This window comes from Protopterus annectens, chromosome 9.part0, assembly GCF_019279795.1.
Source record: "Protopterus annectens isolate FY-2018-M chromosome 9.part0, PAN1.0, whole genome shotgun sequence".
In the NCBI taxonomy this organism is placed as follows: domain Eukaryota; kingdom Metazoa; phylum Chordata; order Ceratodontiformes; family Protopteridae; genus Protopterus; species Protopterus annectens.
Window position 1 is genome coordinate 1,399,860,673 of NC_056743.1, and position 15,257 is coordinate 1,399,875,929.

General features: G+C 41.8%; 1 protein-coding gene across 2 annotated transcripts in view; it reads left to right on the forward strand.

The window, feature by feature from the left end:
* Positions 1-13,402: 13,402 nt before the first annotated feature.
* LOC122812092 (E3 ubiquitin-protein ligase TRIM39-like) overlaps positions 13,403-15,257 on the forward strand; it is a 225,689-nt gene continuing 223,834 nt past the window's right edge. For both annotated transcript variants that reach the window (XM_044084366.1, XM_044084367.1), the window contains exon 1: positions 13,403-13,857. In XM_044084366.1, coding sequence (XP_043940301.1) covers positions 13,465-13,857 — 393 coding nt within the window. In that variant the 5' untranslated portion in view covers positions 13,403-13,464. The remainder of the gene's footprint in view (positions 13,858-15,257) is intronic.

Genomic DNA, 15,257 nt, shown 5'->3' on the forward strand with positions numbered 1-15,257 from the left:
GGATGGTGACATCATCAGACTTGACAAAGATGAGTATACCACTTTTAAGGTGTTTCAGTAGTCTCCAAAAAGATAGCTCCGCTCCAAGGAGACACACACACACTTATACAGTTGGCAAGTGCAGGATTCAAACCCCTATCTAACTTGATTATGATATTAAAGCAAGACACATGTACATGACTCGCTATACACGTTACTGGGTGCTTTCTCTTCCACAGGTATATTTGTAGGATGGTGACATCATCAGACTTGACAAAGATGAGTATACCACTTTTAAGGTGTTTCAGTAGTCTTCAAAAAGCTTGCGTTTTTCCAAGGAGACACACACACACTCTCATACAGTTGGCAAGTGCAGGATTCAAACCCCTATCTAACTACCTTATGATATTAGGGCAGTAGGCATTTACACGATGAGCTATATACATTACTGGAAGTTCTTTTTTCCACAGATGTATTTGTAGGATGGTGAAATCATCAGACTTGACAAAGTGGGTTACATTAGGCGACATTACGTGGGCTACATAGAAGGAATTTCTAAACACTTTGGCAATGTGATCATCAAAGGAGAGTTTACTATCTACCTGGGTCCCCAGGTCCATAATTACATTCTCTGTACATACTGGATTACCATCTATGTGGTAATTTGTGAGCACTTTGTTTTATCCAAAGGGGATGACTATGCATTTTTTGGCATTCTGCTTGAGGGCATTGTTTTGACACCAGGTATCTGTCTCTGTAAGACCCTTCTGGGGGATGTCTGTGTCAGCCGTACAGTCGATTATGGACCACAGTTAGCAGTCATCTGCAAACTTGGTCAGACATACTCCTGCCGTGCTTGCCTGTACCTCTGAGCAGTATCTACTGAACAGGTGGGGTCCCAGGACCAAGACCTGTGGGATGCCACTTGTGGCTGGTTTAGAGTCGGACATGGCACCCGCAACCCTGACCATGTGTGTTTGATTTGTGAGCCAGTTGGCCACCCATTCTGTGACATAGGGGTTAATGTTCAAGCTGGTAAGCTTGTCCATAATGCCAGAGTGGGGAATGGTGTCAAGGGCCTTAGTGAGGTCCAGGTGGGCTGTGTGGACTACTTTCACCTCCATCTATGCCCTTGGTAACTGTTTCAAAGAAGTCAACTAGGTTTAGGAGGCAGGATCTGCCTTTAACAAAGCCAAATTGGGTAGAGTCCAGTGTCTGGAGGTTCCCAATGTCTCTGTTTATGGGTTCTATGATAATTTGCTCCATGGCTTTGCAGACCAGGCTGAGTAGGCCTATAGGGCAATAGTTTCCAGGTTCCGTTGTGGCACCACCTTTGTGGAGCTGGATGACTGTTGCTGTATGCCATTCTTTGGGTACATAGCCTGTGGTAAGGTTGAGTCTGGACAGTGAATGTAGGTGAGGGTGCAGTTCATTTTGGGGCTGGTGTAAGACGCAGTCTGGAACACCATTCAATCCCATTGATGCTGTGTTCTTAGCTTTGGAGAGGGCTGTTTTTACCTGCATGTCCATGAAGTCTGGGGCTCTGCATTCTTCTGGGATGGACACAGGCCCTTTTGGGGGTGAGGGGGGGGTGAAGTTTGCACTGAACTTGTCCGCCAGGATGTGGGCAATGTCAGTTGGTTCAGTGTATTTTTTGCCATTTTGCAGTAGCTGACAGCATATTTGAGAGTTGCCACCTAAATGTTTGGTATAGCTAATGAAGGCTTTGTGGTTGTTATTCTTAGATTCCTTGGCAATTTGTCTTTAGAAACTGGCCTTTGATTATTTTATGAGCGATCATTGTTTCTTCCTAATAATGATCAGTGATGCCTTTCCTTTTGTGAAACTTGCTCTATCATGTGTTAGTTTCCTCCTTCTGTTGTATAGCTTATTTATGGGCAATGACCACCAGATTGGTTTCTTCTTTTTGGAGGAGTGCGTCTTGGTTTCATTTGGGATGTCTTGATCCATGCATTCCTGTAGATGCTCATAGAATGCACTTGTAAATGATTCTGCAGATTGTATAGCATTATCCTATAGCAAGGGGGCTTTGGAACTTTCCACTTTGGTCTTGAGAAGTGTGCAGTTTGCTTTTGAAAATTTCTTCACAGTGGTTTCCTTTACTGCGGGGGGGGGGGGGTGATGGTGTGGATATCCAGTCTGATTACTTTATGGTCTGATATTACCAGTGAGGGGTTTATCTCTGGTGTGGAACACTGGTACCCCATGTTGGTGATGATCAGGTCCAGTATATTGTCACCTCATTGTAGTTTTTAAACTCTTGGAAGCATTGGGCAAAGGACGTTGTACACGAGTAATTCTCCCAGTCAATGTTTGGGTAGTTGTAATCTCCTCATATAATGGTGTTTGGTAGGACCTTTATATTTTCCAGTGTTTCCAGGAATACTGAGTGAGGTTCCTGAGACAAGGCAGGTGATCTGTAGCAGGCTACAATCTGATAAGCAGCTTTGCCCAATGTTAGTTGCACTTGCATGGGCTCCAAGGCCTCAGGCTGTGCCACTAACCTGAAGGTGTGGGTATCCATAAGGTAAATGGATACACCCCTTCCTTTTGTATTTCACTTTGGGTTTTGGAGCCGAAAATCAGAGGGATTGTGAGTGTTTTACGTGGAGCATGTCCAACAGCTCTGTGTTTGACATAGCTGGGTATGTTAGGCAGAGATCACCTCTGAGTAGGCGATATGCGAGAGAGTACAGCTGGAGCATTTTGAGACGGTCTGTGTATGGCATATATTTCAGGCCGATAATCCTCTTTGTGAGGTATTTCTGCAGGCTTTCCAGTTGTTGTAGATGTCTTGTGAGGTACATAGCAAAAGGGGCATTGTACTCTATTATGGATGTAGTGAGTGATGGGTAGAGGGGAACAATGTCCTCTTCTATTCTGCATGAGACACCTTTTGTGATGAGGTGTGCCACATTGAAGGATTTCCTGACTGCTGTGGGGATGTGATTATCACAGGTGTGTCCACTGTCAAATCACTGTCACTGAAATTCACCCCGGGGATCACATCAGTCGCCCTGCTAGACAGGGGTCCAGGGAAGTAAATAGTGTGGGAAGAAATAGCCAGGGAATTGTTATGGTTAGGCTTGTATAGGCCCTAGGGCTGATAGCCTAGTATCAACCTATGAATCTATGAACCTATGAACCTGTCCACCTGTGACCCAAAGTCTCTTATCACACTTTCAGTGTTAAGTATACTACCGCCTGTGTTGTAGTTCATGGCGATTTATACCTAGTTTAGTGGATTTTTCTATAATTCCAGAGTGGGAGATGGTGTTGAAACCTGTGGCAAGATCTACATAGGCTGTGTGAACCACCTTAGTCTTGTCTACAGTTCTGGTGACTGCTTCAATGACGTCTATCAAGTTTAGGAGACATGATCTGCCTTTTACAAACCCAACATGGTTATGGTCCAGGGTTTGGAGATTACCAATGTTTTTTTTATAAGTTATATGATGATACATTCCATGGCCTTGCACAGCAGGCTCATCAGGCTAATGGGGCACTAGTTTCTGGGGTCCATGGTGGCGTCCCCCTTGTGTAATGGGATAACCATTGCTGTGCACCATTCAGCAGGCACAAAGCCTGAGGTGAGGCTATGACTGAACATGGTACATAGGTGTGGTGCATGTTCGTTCTGTAGTTTGTGTAGAACACAGCCTGGTATGTTATCTGGTCCCATGGATGCTGTGTTCCTGGCTTTGGACAGTGTTTTTTACCTGTGCAGCTATGATGTTAGCAACTTTGCAGTCTTCCGTTATAGAGATGTGCTCTTTCATGGGTGAGTGGGAGGTAAAGATAGCACTGATCCTATCTGCCAGGATGTTGGCAATATCAATTGGGTCTGTATATTTAGTGCCATTGTGCTGTAAGTCAGAGCAGATCTGAGTGTTGCCATTGAGATTCTTGACATAGTTATAGAATGCTTTGTGGTTGTCTTTAGAATCTGTGTCGATTTTCTTTTCATAACTAGCTTTGGAGGATTTTATCGGGGATCACAGCTTCTTACTGATGTTGACCATGGAGCTCCTCCCCTCATGGGATTTTACCCTCTTTTGCAACAGTTTCTTTATTCTGTTGTGCAGTTTGTTTATGGCAGGGGAACACCAGATTGGCTTCCTTTTCTTGGAGGATAGCATCTTGGTTCTCTTTGGGATAGCACGATGCATGCAGTCATGAAAGTGCTTATAAAGTGCAATTGTCAAGGATTCAGTAGTCGTAACTGTATTGTCCATGTGTCCTGCAGTTCAGCACTTCTGTCTTCAGAAGCACGAAGTTGGCTTTGGAAACATTTTTTAACATGGTTTCTTTAATGGGTGTGTGGGTCTAGAATGTGGGTATGTAGGGTAATGAGCTTATGGTCAGATGGGACCAATGAGGCGCTGACTTCAGGTGTGGAACACCAGTCACGCAGGACAAACCAAACCCCGTAACCAACACAAATAACCACAAAGTGAGCTAAATGCTACTCATTGTCAGAGGTCTCAGCCTCCAGATGCACACACTCGAGGCACTTCTCATTATGGAGAATATTGATATCTGTGCGGTAACAGAAACCTAGTTCAAGGCTCCAGATAGCACACCAGCACTACCAGGATACTACTCATTCCATACCTTCCAGCATCAGAACCTGAATCATAGTACATAGGGTGAGGATGTATCCATATTCATCAAGGATACCTACACCTCTCGCTACATGCTCTCTACAGGATATGTACCCATAGAATGTTGCACAGCAACATTCTTCACACTCCACAGGGGTGGGGGTCACAAAATCCCCTTGGCATTCATGCTCTATGAGCCTGATGAGTGTGTTCTGCAAGGCAATGGAGCCAATCATAATGGAAGTCAACAATACAGAGATTGGGAACCTTCACACAGTTGAGCACACCCAGTTTGGCTTTGTCAAATGCAGACCATGCCTCTTGAACTGGGAGGATTCTTTGACAGTTACCCAGGCTACAGATGATTGAAATGAGCTCAACACAGCCTACCTATACCTCGCTATGGCCTTTGACACCATTCCCCAGTCAGGTATCATAGATGAACTCACCAACCTGCCATGAATCCATACATCACAAGATGGATTGCAAACTGGCTCACAGATAGATCCCACACATTAAGAGTTGCTGGCTACATGTCAGACTCTACACCAGTAACAACTGGTGTCCCCCAGAGTTCAGTCCTGGGGTCCCTCCTGTTTGGTATAGACTTCTCAAATGTACATGCCAACACAGGAGGGTTGTGGTTGACTAAGTTTGCTGGGAACTGTAAAGTGTTTGCCATAATAGATTCACCGGAAGACAGACATATTCTCCAGAAGGGACTCTATGAGACAGATGTGTGGTGTCAGAATCAAGGCCTCAAGCTCACTGTGGAGGAATGCATAGTGATCCTCTTTGTTGAAAACAAAATACCGACAAACTACCACATAGGTGTTACCCCCTTAAAATGACATGGTGATAAGGGATCTGGGGACACAAGTAGATAGTCATCTTTCCTTTGACAACCATGTTGCCAAAGTGATTGGGAGATCCTATGTGGCCCACCTAATCACCAAAGGGTTTGCATCAGGATCCAAAGAGGTAGTGTTGGCACTCTACTCTTACGTCATCAGACCCATCATTGAGTACAGTGCCCCATTTTGGATGTACTCGACTTAGCATATCCAGCAGCTGTAGAGACCACACAGGTACCTCACCAAGAGAATTACTGGCCTCAAACAGTTGTGTTATGCAACACAACTGGTAAAACTAAATCTGTTCTTCGTTGTGTACCGCCTAGTCAGAGGCGCACTCTTCCTAACATACAGAACCATGCCCAACCCATAACTGTTGAACATGCTCCATCTACAGATAACAACATTGAGTCATCCTACACATTCCAGGGATATGAACCTCATCACAATGATGAATACAACATGCTGGTGGGATAGAGTACCATCGCAGACACTTGCCTTACTGTGGAACAGAGTCCCAATGTACATCAGATAGAACCATTCGCTGACACTCTTCAATTGGAACCATGATGAGTGGATGGGAAACAGACTATTCATGCCAGGCATCACATCAGCAGCCCCACTAGAAAGGGGCTTAGGGTACTAACTATTAGAACTAGGCCTTGGGAGACTACGCAATGGTGTGGTGAAAGCTGCACAACTTGCATAGGCTGATATATGCCTTCGTGGAGATAGTCTACTACATACCTATGAACCTATGTGGCAGGTACATGTCTACAGATAGTAGATGTGTACTTCATTGTACAGTCATGTTGTACAGCAGGCACATGGACCACATATACTGTAATGCTTACAGATACTGGTGGCTGTTATGTACAGTGGGAGAGATGTGCACCTCATGTCTTTCGTGCCATTGGGATGTGTGCTGGGTGGGATATTCCTGGATAGCTCCCTGTCATGGTCACCCTCTTACACACATCTCTGCCCATCCATCTTTGGCTTAGTATACTGTGTTCCCCATATATATATATATATATATATATATATATATATATATATATATATAGGTACATAGGTAGGTAATAGGCTATCTGCCTGAAGGCATATATTAGTATGGCCAGAGTGTGCAGTATCACCACCCATGGAGTTAGTTTCCTAGGCCTCTGTGTAGTAGAGCTGATGAAGTGATCCATGGTGAGACAGTTCAGTTTCACATACACTTATCAAGGCTCCTCTGGAAGAGTGTCAGTGAGGGGCTCAGCTTAATGTTGGTTGGGAGCCTGTTCCAAAGCAAGGGAAGTCTGTGAGTTAGTAATGTATCCCTCCAACATGTTCTTTTTAATGTTGTGATGATGATATCCCTAGAGCATGTGGTACAGTGAGCTTGGGTTTACTTCAGATAGCGCATGTACATCAGTTCTGCATTGGACGTGGACCTGTCTGTTGGGCAGAGATCTCCTGAGTAGACAGTATGCAACAGAGAACAGATTGAGTTAAATTCAGTCTTGTTGCATGGGGCAACTGTTTGAGGAGAGTAATCCTCTTGTTGAGATACTTCAGTGGTCTTTCCAGTTGCTGAAGGTGCCTATTCAGATTCATCGCAAGTGTGTTGTGGTACTCTCTGACGGGTCTGATGACCGATGAGTAGAGAGAACCTCCTTTGACCTACATGCAAAGACCTTGGCAGTTTGTGAGAACACATAGCATGATTTTCTAACCACTTTGTGAATGTGTTTCTGGAAGTAGAGATGACTATCCACATGTGTCCATAGATCCCTTATTATCACCTCCATATTTAGGGTGTTGGCACCTATGTGGTATTTGTATGACTGTAGCTTGAGGCCATAATTTTGACACCACATTTGTCTGACTGATACCCTTTTTAAGGATGTCTCTGTTGTACCAAACATCGATTATGACAACTTTTTTGCAGTCATCCACAAACTTTGCTAAACCTAGCCCTCATGTGTTTGACTGTATTTCTGAAAAGTATACACCAGACAGGAGGGGTCCCAGCACTGAGCCATGGGGGACAGCAGTTGTTACCAGCTTGAACAGGAGACCACAATTCTTACCTTGTGGGATCTATCTGTGCCCCAGTTGGCAATCCATCAGATGACATACATAATTATGCACAGTTTGTTGATTTTGTGGATACGACGTGTCTGGGATGTTGGAAAAGGGCTTTTCAAGGTCTATGTGGGAACTGTGTAGCTGATTTCATTGATGTATGTCCTGGGTGACTGCCTTGAAAACAGTCTAGCAGGTTTGGGAACCATGATCTGCCCCTGACCAAACCAAAAGTGGTAGGGTTGGGTGTTTGTAGGCTCACAATAGCTCTGTTTATGAGTTCCATCATGATGGACTCCATGGCCTTGCAGATCAGGCTTAATAGGCTTATAAGACAATAGTTCCCACGGTCTGTTGTGCACCAACACTTGTGGAGTGTGCCAAATGTTGCTGTAACGCATTCAACAGTTTCATATCCTGTACAGAGGGTGAGTCTCAACAGACTGTTCATGTGCAGGGTCTGTTTGTTTTGGAGATCACATATGACACAGCTAATGAAACCAACCCATAGACGCCATGTTTTTAGGTTTGGAAAGTGCTGTTTAACCATTGTATATGTGATTTCTGGGTTTTCACATTCTCCAGGTATGATAATGGGCCCTTTTGTCAGTGAGAGGGGGGTAAATATGTATGAACCTGTCTGACAAGATGTTGGCAATGTCAGTCATGTACATGTATTCATTTACAGTTTGCACTGACTCAGAACATATATGAGTTTACATTGATATTTATGACATAGCAAAAGAAAGCTTCATGGTTCTCTATGGACTCTTTGACAATATTTTTGCCAGAACATTGATTTGGATAATGTTAGGAGTGCTCATTGTTTATTGATGATACTGATCGGAGATTTATTGATCTTCTTTGAACTTTCACTTTCTTTGAACAACTTAAGTACTTGTAGTACATAGTTTGATTATGACAGGAGTCCAATATATTATATGGGTCTGTTTTCATATAACTGTGTGTGCAAGGCAGGATTGGTGAATAGTGACAAGTTTCTGGGGTAAGAACTGCAACTGCCAGATATGTGTGGCCCACTGCTGTACTCAGACATGGCCTAAGTGTGTGAGCATGCCCAGTATGGACATATATACTATACGTGTGTGAAAAATCAAGTTGTTTTTTACTTCAGGGCTCACCTTTGTGTTGTACATCAACAGGAAGCATGCTGTGCCTGCAGGGCTTCCATGAGTCACTTTGCATAGCCTTATCAACATTTCTACATACAGGGGGGACAGCTATTATTTATACATTTCTACCCAGGGGACACACCTGATTGTTACTGTGGGTGTACATAGGATGAGTGGATCACCTGACACTTATACACATTTGCTAGGCCTGCACTGCTATGTCAGGTACTCCATTTCAGTCTGTACTGTTGCCTATCGTACTGGCTTGAGGTTTACTACTGTACTACAGATCTTAGCTTCCAATTTCACTTATATTAGTTTGTAACTTTATAGCCTACCCAACCCACATCACAATGCCTGGCCAGCTGTTATCTGTCTGCATAGGCCAGGGGGGGAGTTACTCATATGCCTCTTCAGAGGGCATGATACAGCATTTGTTTGTGTTTGCGTTAGTCTACAATTGTCCTGCTATGTCTGTGCCAGTGAAATGCTGTCATAGCTTAGTGGTTCAGTACTGTGACTATAGTGCCCAGTATCCTGAGTTCGAGCTCTGTCACTGCTTTTTACTTTCCTGCTGGGCAGACCTGACTGGTTAAGGAACAGTAAAGCAGGTGTGAGCATGTTTATCCAACTTTGCTTGACTTTGCCTGAATTTGCCCAACATTGCCCAACATTGCTCAACATTGCTCAACGTTGTGCTAGTTTATGCGGTGCGCAGCTACCCGCAAACATGTTCTGTTTGCGCTAGTTTGCGCGATGCGCAGCTCCGTGCAAAGCTATTGTGCTAGTTAATGCAGTGCTCAGCTACGGGCAATTATATTTAAATGTGCTTAATACTGGTAAACTTTGCTTAGCAGTGCTTCACATTGCTTAAGATACGTTACTTATGCATCTATCAGTATGCATAACCATTTCACCTTCATATATATATATATATATATATATATATATATATATATATATATATATAATTCCTTCACTACTACATAGGCCATTTCAATGCTTTATTTAAATGATAAATGTCAGGAATTATTTTTATATATAGATTTCCAACAGAAAATAGAAAGTGGAGTGGGGGGACTCGAACCAGGAATGCTTCCTCTTTGTGCGAAGGATCTACCACTACACTATTGCTATTTTGCTTAGTTTGCATATAAGTTTCTTATTATCCTCTTCAATGTCTAAACTGCTAACTGTAGCTAAGCAATGGGCAAACCCAACCAAACACGCGCAAATACGGGCAGCTATATTGGGAATAATAAAAAAATAAATAAATAAAAGTTTTACATTTTATAATTGTATAGAGGTTTAGAATGTGGGGGAGTGTAGTGTTGGGTATGTACACATTTGAGTGGACTCTCTCATGTCAGTTGACATTTCCCGATTGAGAGACTTGCAGGGGCGTGGATTTTTGGACACGCCCCCTGCACTCGTGCACACTCCATGTTAGCCTTAGAGTTGAGGCAGCGTGCCCTCATTAATATGTATGGCGTGCTGCTATCTTACTCTTAGACTGGCATTTCCGTGTAAGACTAATCTAGTCTTACAAGGAGGAGTAGTGAATCCTGGGGAATATGTATTTGGAAGTTTTAACATGTGATTTTGTGTAGCTTGTTTCAAATAACACACTATGTTTTACACTTTGTAGGGGTCAGGCATTGATTCCCAAGGCTTGGGGGCTAACACCAAAAAGCTGTGATCACTGCAGATAAGTTTGTTGTGAGAGGTGCAAAAAGATAACCTGTTTCGATGGACTGACCTATGGTTACATTGAGAGTGTTGGATAGTGAGTCTGTCTCTGAAAAAGAGCAGAAGATGTAATTTAAGAAATTTACAAAGGAGAGGTCAGATGAGAAGGTGTGTTCACTAGTTGATAGGAAGCCATTTAGCTTTCTCATTAAGACCTGACAATGGTGCTTGTCATAAGGAGCAAGAGGTAAGAAATTATAGATTTTGTTAAAAGTTATCTGCAGGGAGGAATGTGTTTTTCTTTGAGGATGCAGAGATGAGGGGAGGCCATACTCAAACTGTGCAATTAATATACCTTTTCCAACTGCTGCTTCTACCTTTTGGGATCAAGAAGTGGGAAATTTTCCAGGCTCAGAAGAATAATTTATTGATCTTTGCTTTTGTTGTTTCCATGCAATTTTGAAAATTTAATATTTGGACCAGCCAATGCCCCAGACATGTGATTGTATTAGTAGCCTCAATAGAATTGGAGGCATTAACTGTTGCATATAACACATATGTTAAATGTTCGTTCTAAACACTGTGAACAAGGCACTGCCTCTACTGGCAAATTCTATTTGTATTTTTGGAAAATGCACAATATCATTTGTGTGGAAATAAGGTTTATGGATTTCACTATGGCTGGCTTTCATGACTAAGTGAAAGCAGTTACATAGGCCTCATTCCCAAATAGTCATGTTTTGGCCTATCCAGTTCCACATGGGTAAGGTAAGTAAAGGTTCCTGAAGTATTACTGGGTGTTAAGTAAGAAGAGTTAAGATACTCTCCAAATGGATTTTGGGCAGGGGTACTAATCAACTTATTTTTAACCCTTATGTGCATCAAGTTTTCAAGAACTCCCCACCCTAGAATAGATAGTGTTTATTAAAATGTGTTAGCATCTACTTCCTACCTTCACTGGGAATTCTGAAATCTGGTGGGAAAGGGCCATTACTACTCCATTCATCGTACAAATTGCAAAACAGATGCATATAGCTGGGCCTGATGCAATATGGATTTCAGTTCCCTGGACATTTCACCACTGCAGTCTTGAGCATAAGTAAATGAGTATTATAAAGCAAGTCTCTGGATGAAAGTATAAATGTTCAGTCAAAATTCTTTAGCAGATAAAAGCCACTTGAAATTACAAAAAGCATTTGGATGGATAAGCAATATAATAATTAAGTAATGTTACCAAGAGCTAAAGAGAAGCCATGGATGTAGGCAGTGAAGTACTAGCAAAAGACAGTAAGTTAGTTTGATTCACCTTCAGATGAACTGTCCTGACAGTAGAACTGTGCTGAGCTTAAGTAGTTCCAAGCTTTGACAAATAACAAGAATGTGCCACAGTGCTAATATGTGACCGTATTTAGTTTATCACAGTTTGTTGACAGGATTAGTTGAACTACACCAGCAGTCTCTTTTTAGGGGCAACCCCGGCTGGTGTTCATACTGACTAGGGGAGATTTGGCCAGGGCAACAGGGAACTTCCTCTAGTCTTTTCAATAAGTGATGTGGGATCTTTTATATCCACTTGAGCTACCAGTAACTTGGGCAGGTGCAGTCTCAGTTAAAAGTCTCATGTGAAGGATAACACATTCAGGAGTGCATCAATTCACCATATGCTGCACTGCAATTTCATTATTGGCAAATTAATCCTTCTACCTGCTTTGGTAATAGAACCCATAGTCTTTTGATCTTCTAGCACTAAAGGCAAATAAATGTGCTACCTGATGAGACATGGACTCTGGTTTATAAACTGTATAACCCCATTTGATCTTCCAGATCATCTAGAAATAGAGTATGCATGAGATTTGAGAACACAGGTTGATAGCAATCTTAACTTTGATCACCATATGTTCACAGTGGTAAGGAAGACCTTATATGTTGCACATCTCATAAATAAGGGCATTGCTTTCAGAAATAAGGATGTTGTAACTCCCCTGCACTAATCCCTCATTGGACCACTAATAGAGTACACTGCTCCCTTCTGTATGTATCTCACCAGACACCTGCAGCAGCTGAACAGACCTCAGAGGTTTCTCACCAAGAAAATTCTGGGCCTTCAACACATGACCTACATGAACAGGCTGAAGGCCCTTTCAGTGTACTCTGTGTCTTATAGGCTGCTGAGGGGTGACTTGTGCCTGGCCTACAGAGCAGTCTCAGACCCTGCCCTAATGGAAATGCTGCACATCCGCAAGTCAAATGGGGCAAGATTCACTCTTAACCTAGCCTGCAACATTAACAGGACATGTTGGAGAGACAGATATGTCTCCCAGAGATTGCCACTCTTCTGAAACAAACTCCCAATTCACGTAAAACAGAGCTCCTCAATGACCCTATACAAGCGTAACTTAGACAACTGGATGGGAGACTGTAAATTAACCCAAGGGGTGTCACCTATGTCCCTCTTGGATAAGGGCAGTTGGTGCTAATCATAGCCTCACACTACAAATATAGACCATATAACTTCATCAATAAGGGAACAAGGGTATAAAATAGCTAGGCTTATAAAGGCCCTCGGGCCAATAGCCTAGTAACCTCCTATGAACCTAAGAACCTGTTTTTCATGGTGAAAAAAAAAAAAGAAAAAAAATCTATCTTTCATCCTGTTTCAACAGGAAGCGGTGGTTTGTTTTAATTAACAATTTATATCTTACCTACTTCAATTATTCCTAGGTGATTTAACTATGAAGTTTCAAAGGAAGGTGATTGTTACATATGAATAAAACTGTTCACTCTTTTACACCAATGTCAGTAGAATTTAAAAAAAAATCTCAAAGCATATTCTCTCCAGAATAACATACTGCTCTGTATATTGTTTAATATCAGATTAAGAAATATTGCTGATAATTATTCATTAATATTGTATATTATATTATAAGAAACATTTAACAAAATGTCAAGACTATACTTTTTGAGAAACATCAGTAGACTGTGTGTGGCATTTATGGAGTTAATACTTAAAGATGTTTCCTGTTCAGGAAGTAACTCCCTGGATGTGTTGGAAAAGTGAAACTACTTTTCTTTTGTTAGCAGAACATTGTGGAACACATAAACATTGCGAGGCAAATGGAGGTGCTTATACATGATGCAACATGTGCTATCTGCCTGGATTTTTTTAAAGATCCTTTAACTGTCAACTGTGGGCACAATTTCTGCAAAAACTGCATTACAGATTTATGGGAAAAAACAGAGACGGTTGCTTCCTGTCCTAAATGCAGAACAGAGCTTACATGCAGTTTCTTCAGGCCAAACAGAGAGCTGGCTTGTATTGTAGAAGGGATTAAAAAACTAAATGAGCCCAGTCTTAAAGCAATTGAAAATATTTGTGAGGAACATGAAGAAAAGCTGAAATTATTTTGTGAGGATGAGCAACGCCCAATCTGTCTGGTCTGTGAAAAATCCTATAACCACAAAAATCACACTATTGTTCCTGTTGAAGAAGCTATCAAAGAGTACAAGGTATGGTGAACTGTTACCTGTAAGGGTTCCTGTTATGGGGGGCCTAAATATAGTTTTGTTCTTTTTAAAATTCTGTAAACTGAAAATGTTCTGTGACTGCCAAGACTATGTCTTCTCAACTTCTGAAGCTGCTGAAATATGATCTTTGCAGTAGTTATGCTTTGTTGAATTACTGTAATGTATATTAAATGTGTTTATATTTTGACTGAACTTTTTTCCGGTGACTAGAAGGATTGTGGAGGTCGTTACTTGTGATGTGAAATTCAATAATCTACCACTCCACTCTCAGTCTTACTTTGTTGCTTCCTTCTAGCAACAAAAGGCTCTGTGCTTTATGCCAGAGCAAGTTTGTAATTTAACACAAGCATCTATAGACATATATCCATTAACTAACCAGTCAATGCACAGGAAATGTAGGTAGAAAGAAGAGGGCTGTGCTTGTCCAGTCACTGTCAGGTTCAGTAGAGGGACGGAATGAGGGAGGGAGAGAAAAGTAATATGAAACAATTGTATTTTGGCATGATATAGGGTAGGATGATATCTTCAGACACAGATGAATGGTCTGGAGATATTTTACAGTCACAGAAATCCAATATGCATTTGTTTCCTTCAGTTTATAGCCAAGATAAATGCTTCACTTGTTTTATCTCGCTCTCTCTCTCTATGTGTGTGTGTGTGTGTGTGTGTGTGTGTGTGTGTGTGTGTGTGTGTGTGTGTGTGTGTGTATATATATATATATATATATATATATATATATATATATATATATATATGTGTGTGTGTGTGTGTGTGTGTGTGTGTATAAACCATAATCTCGAGATTGTGAAATCTCGAAATTAAGTAATAAACAGTAATTAAGTAAAAAAAAAAAAAAAAAGAGGTGTAAAACCCTGTTTTTGCAGGGAGGCAAGCCCTCCTGCACACCCTCACACCTCCTGCAACTTAAATATACTAATGCTGAGATCGTGCTACAGTGAAGAGAATGGTAATAGCAATCGCTATACCGTGCTGAGCAGGAATATTACTGTTCTCTTCACTGTAGTGGGATCTCGGAGTTAGTATATTTAAGTTGCAGGGGGTGCAGGGGGCAAGCCCCCCTGCAAAAACATGGTTTTACATCTCTTCTTTTTTTTTCTATTTTTTAATTTTGAAATTTCACAACCTCGAGATTATGGGTTCGATTTTATGAATCTCGAGATTGTGTTATTTCGCAATTACAGCTCAGATGGTGTAGAAGTACGTTGCTGTGATTGTAGTGCAGAGGGTCCTGGGTTCAAGACATGGTAGTCATGACTTTTAAGCCACGGTAGTGTAGTGGTTAGAGTTGCGGCTTTACATGCAGGTGTTCACAGTTTGAGTCCCATGACAGGCAACTTCTTTTTTAAACTTCCCATACATGT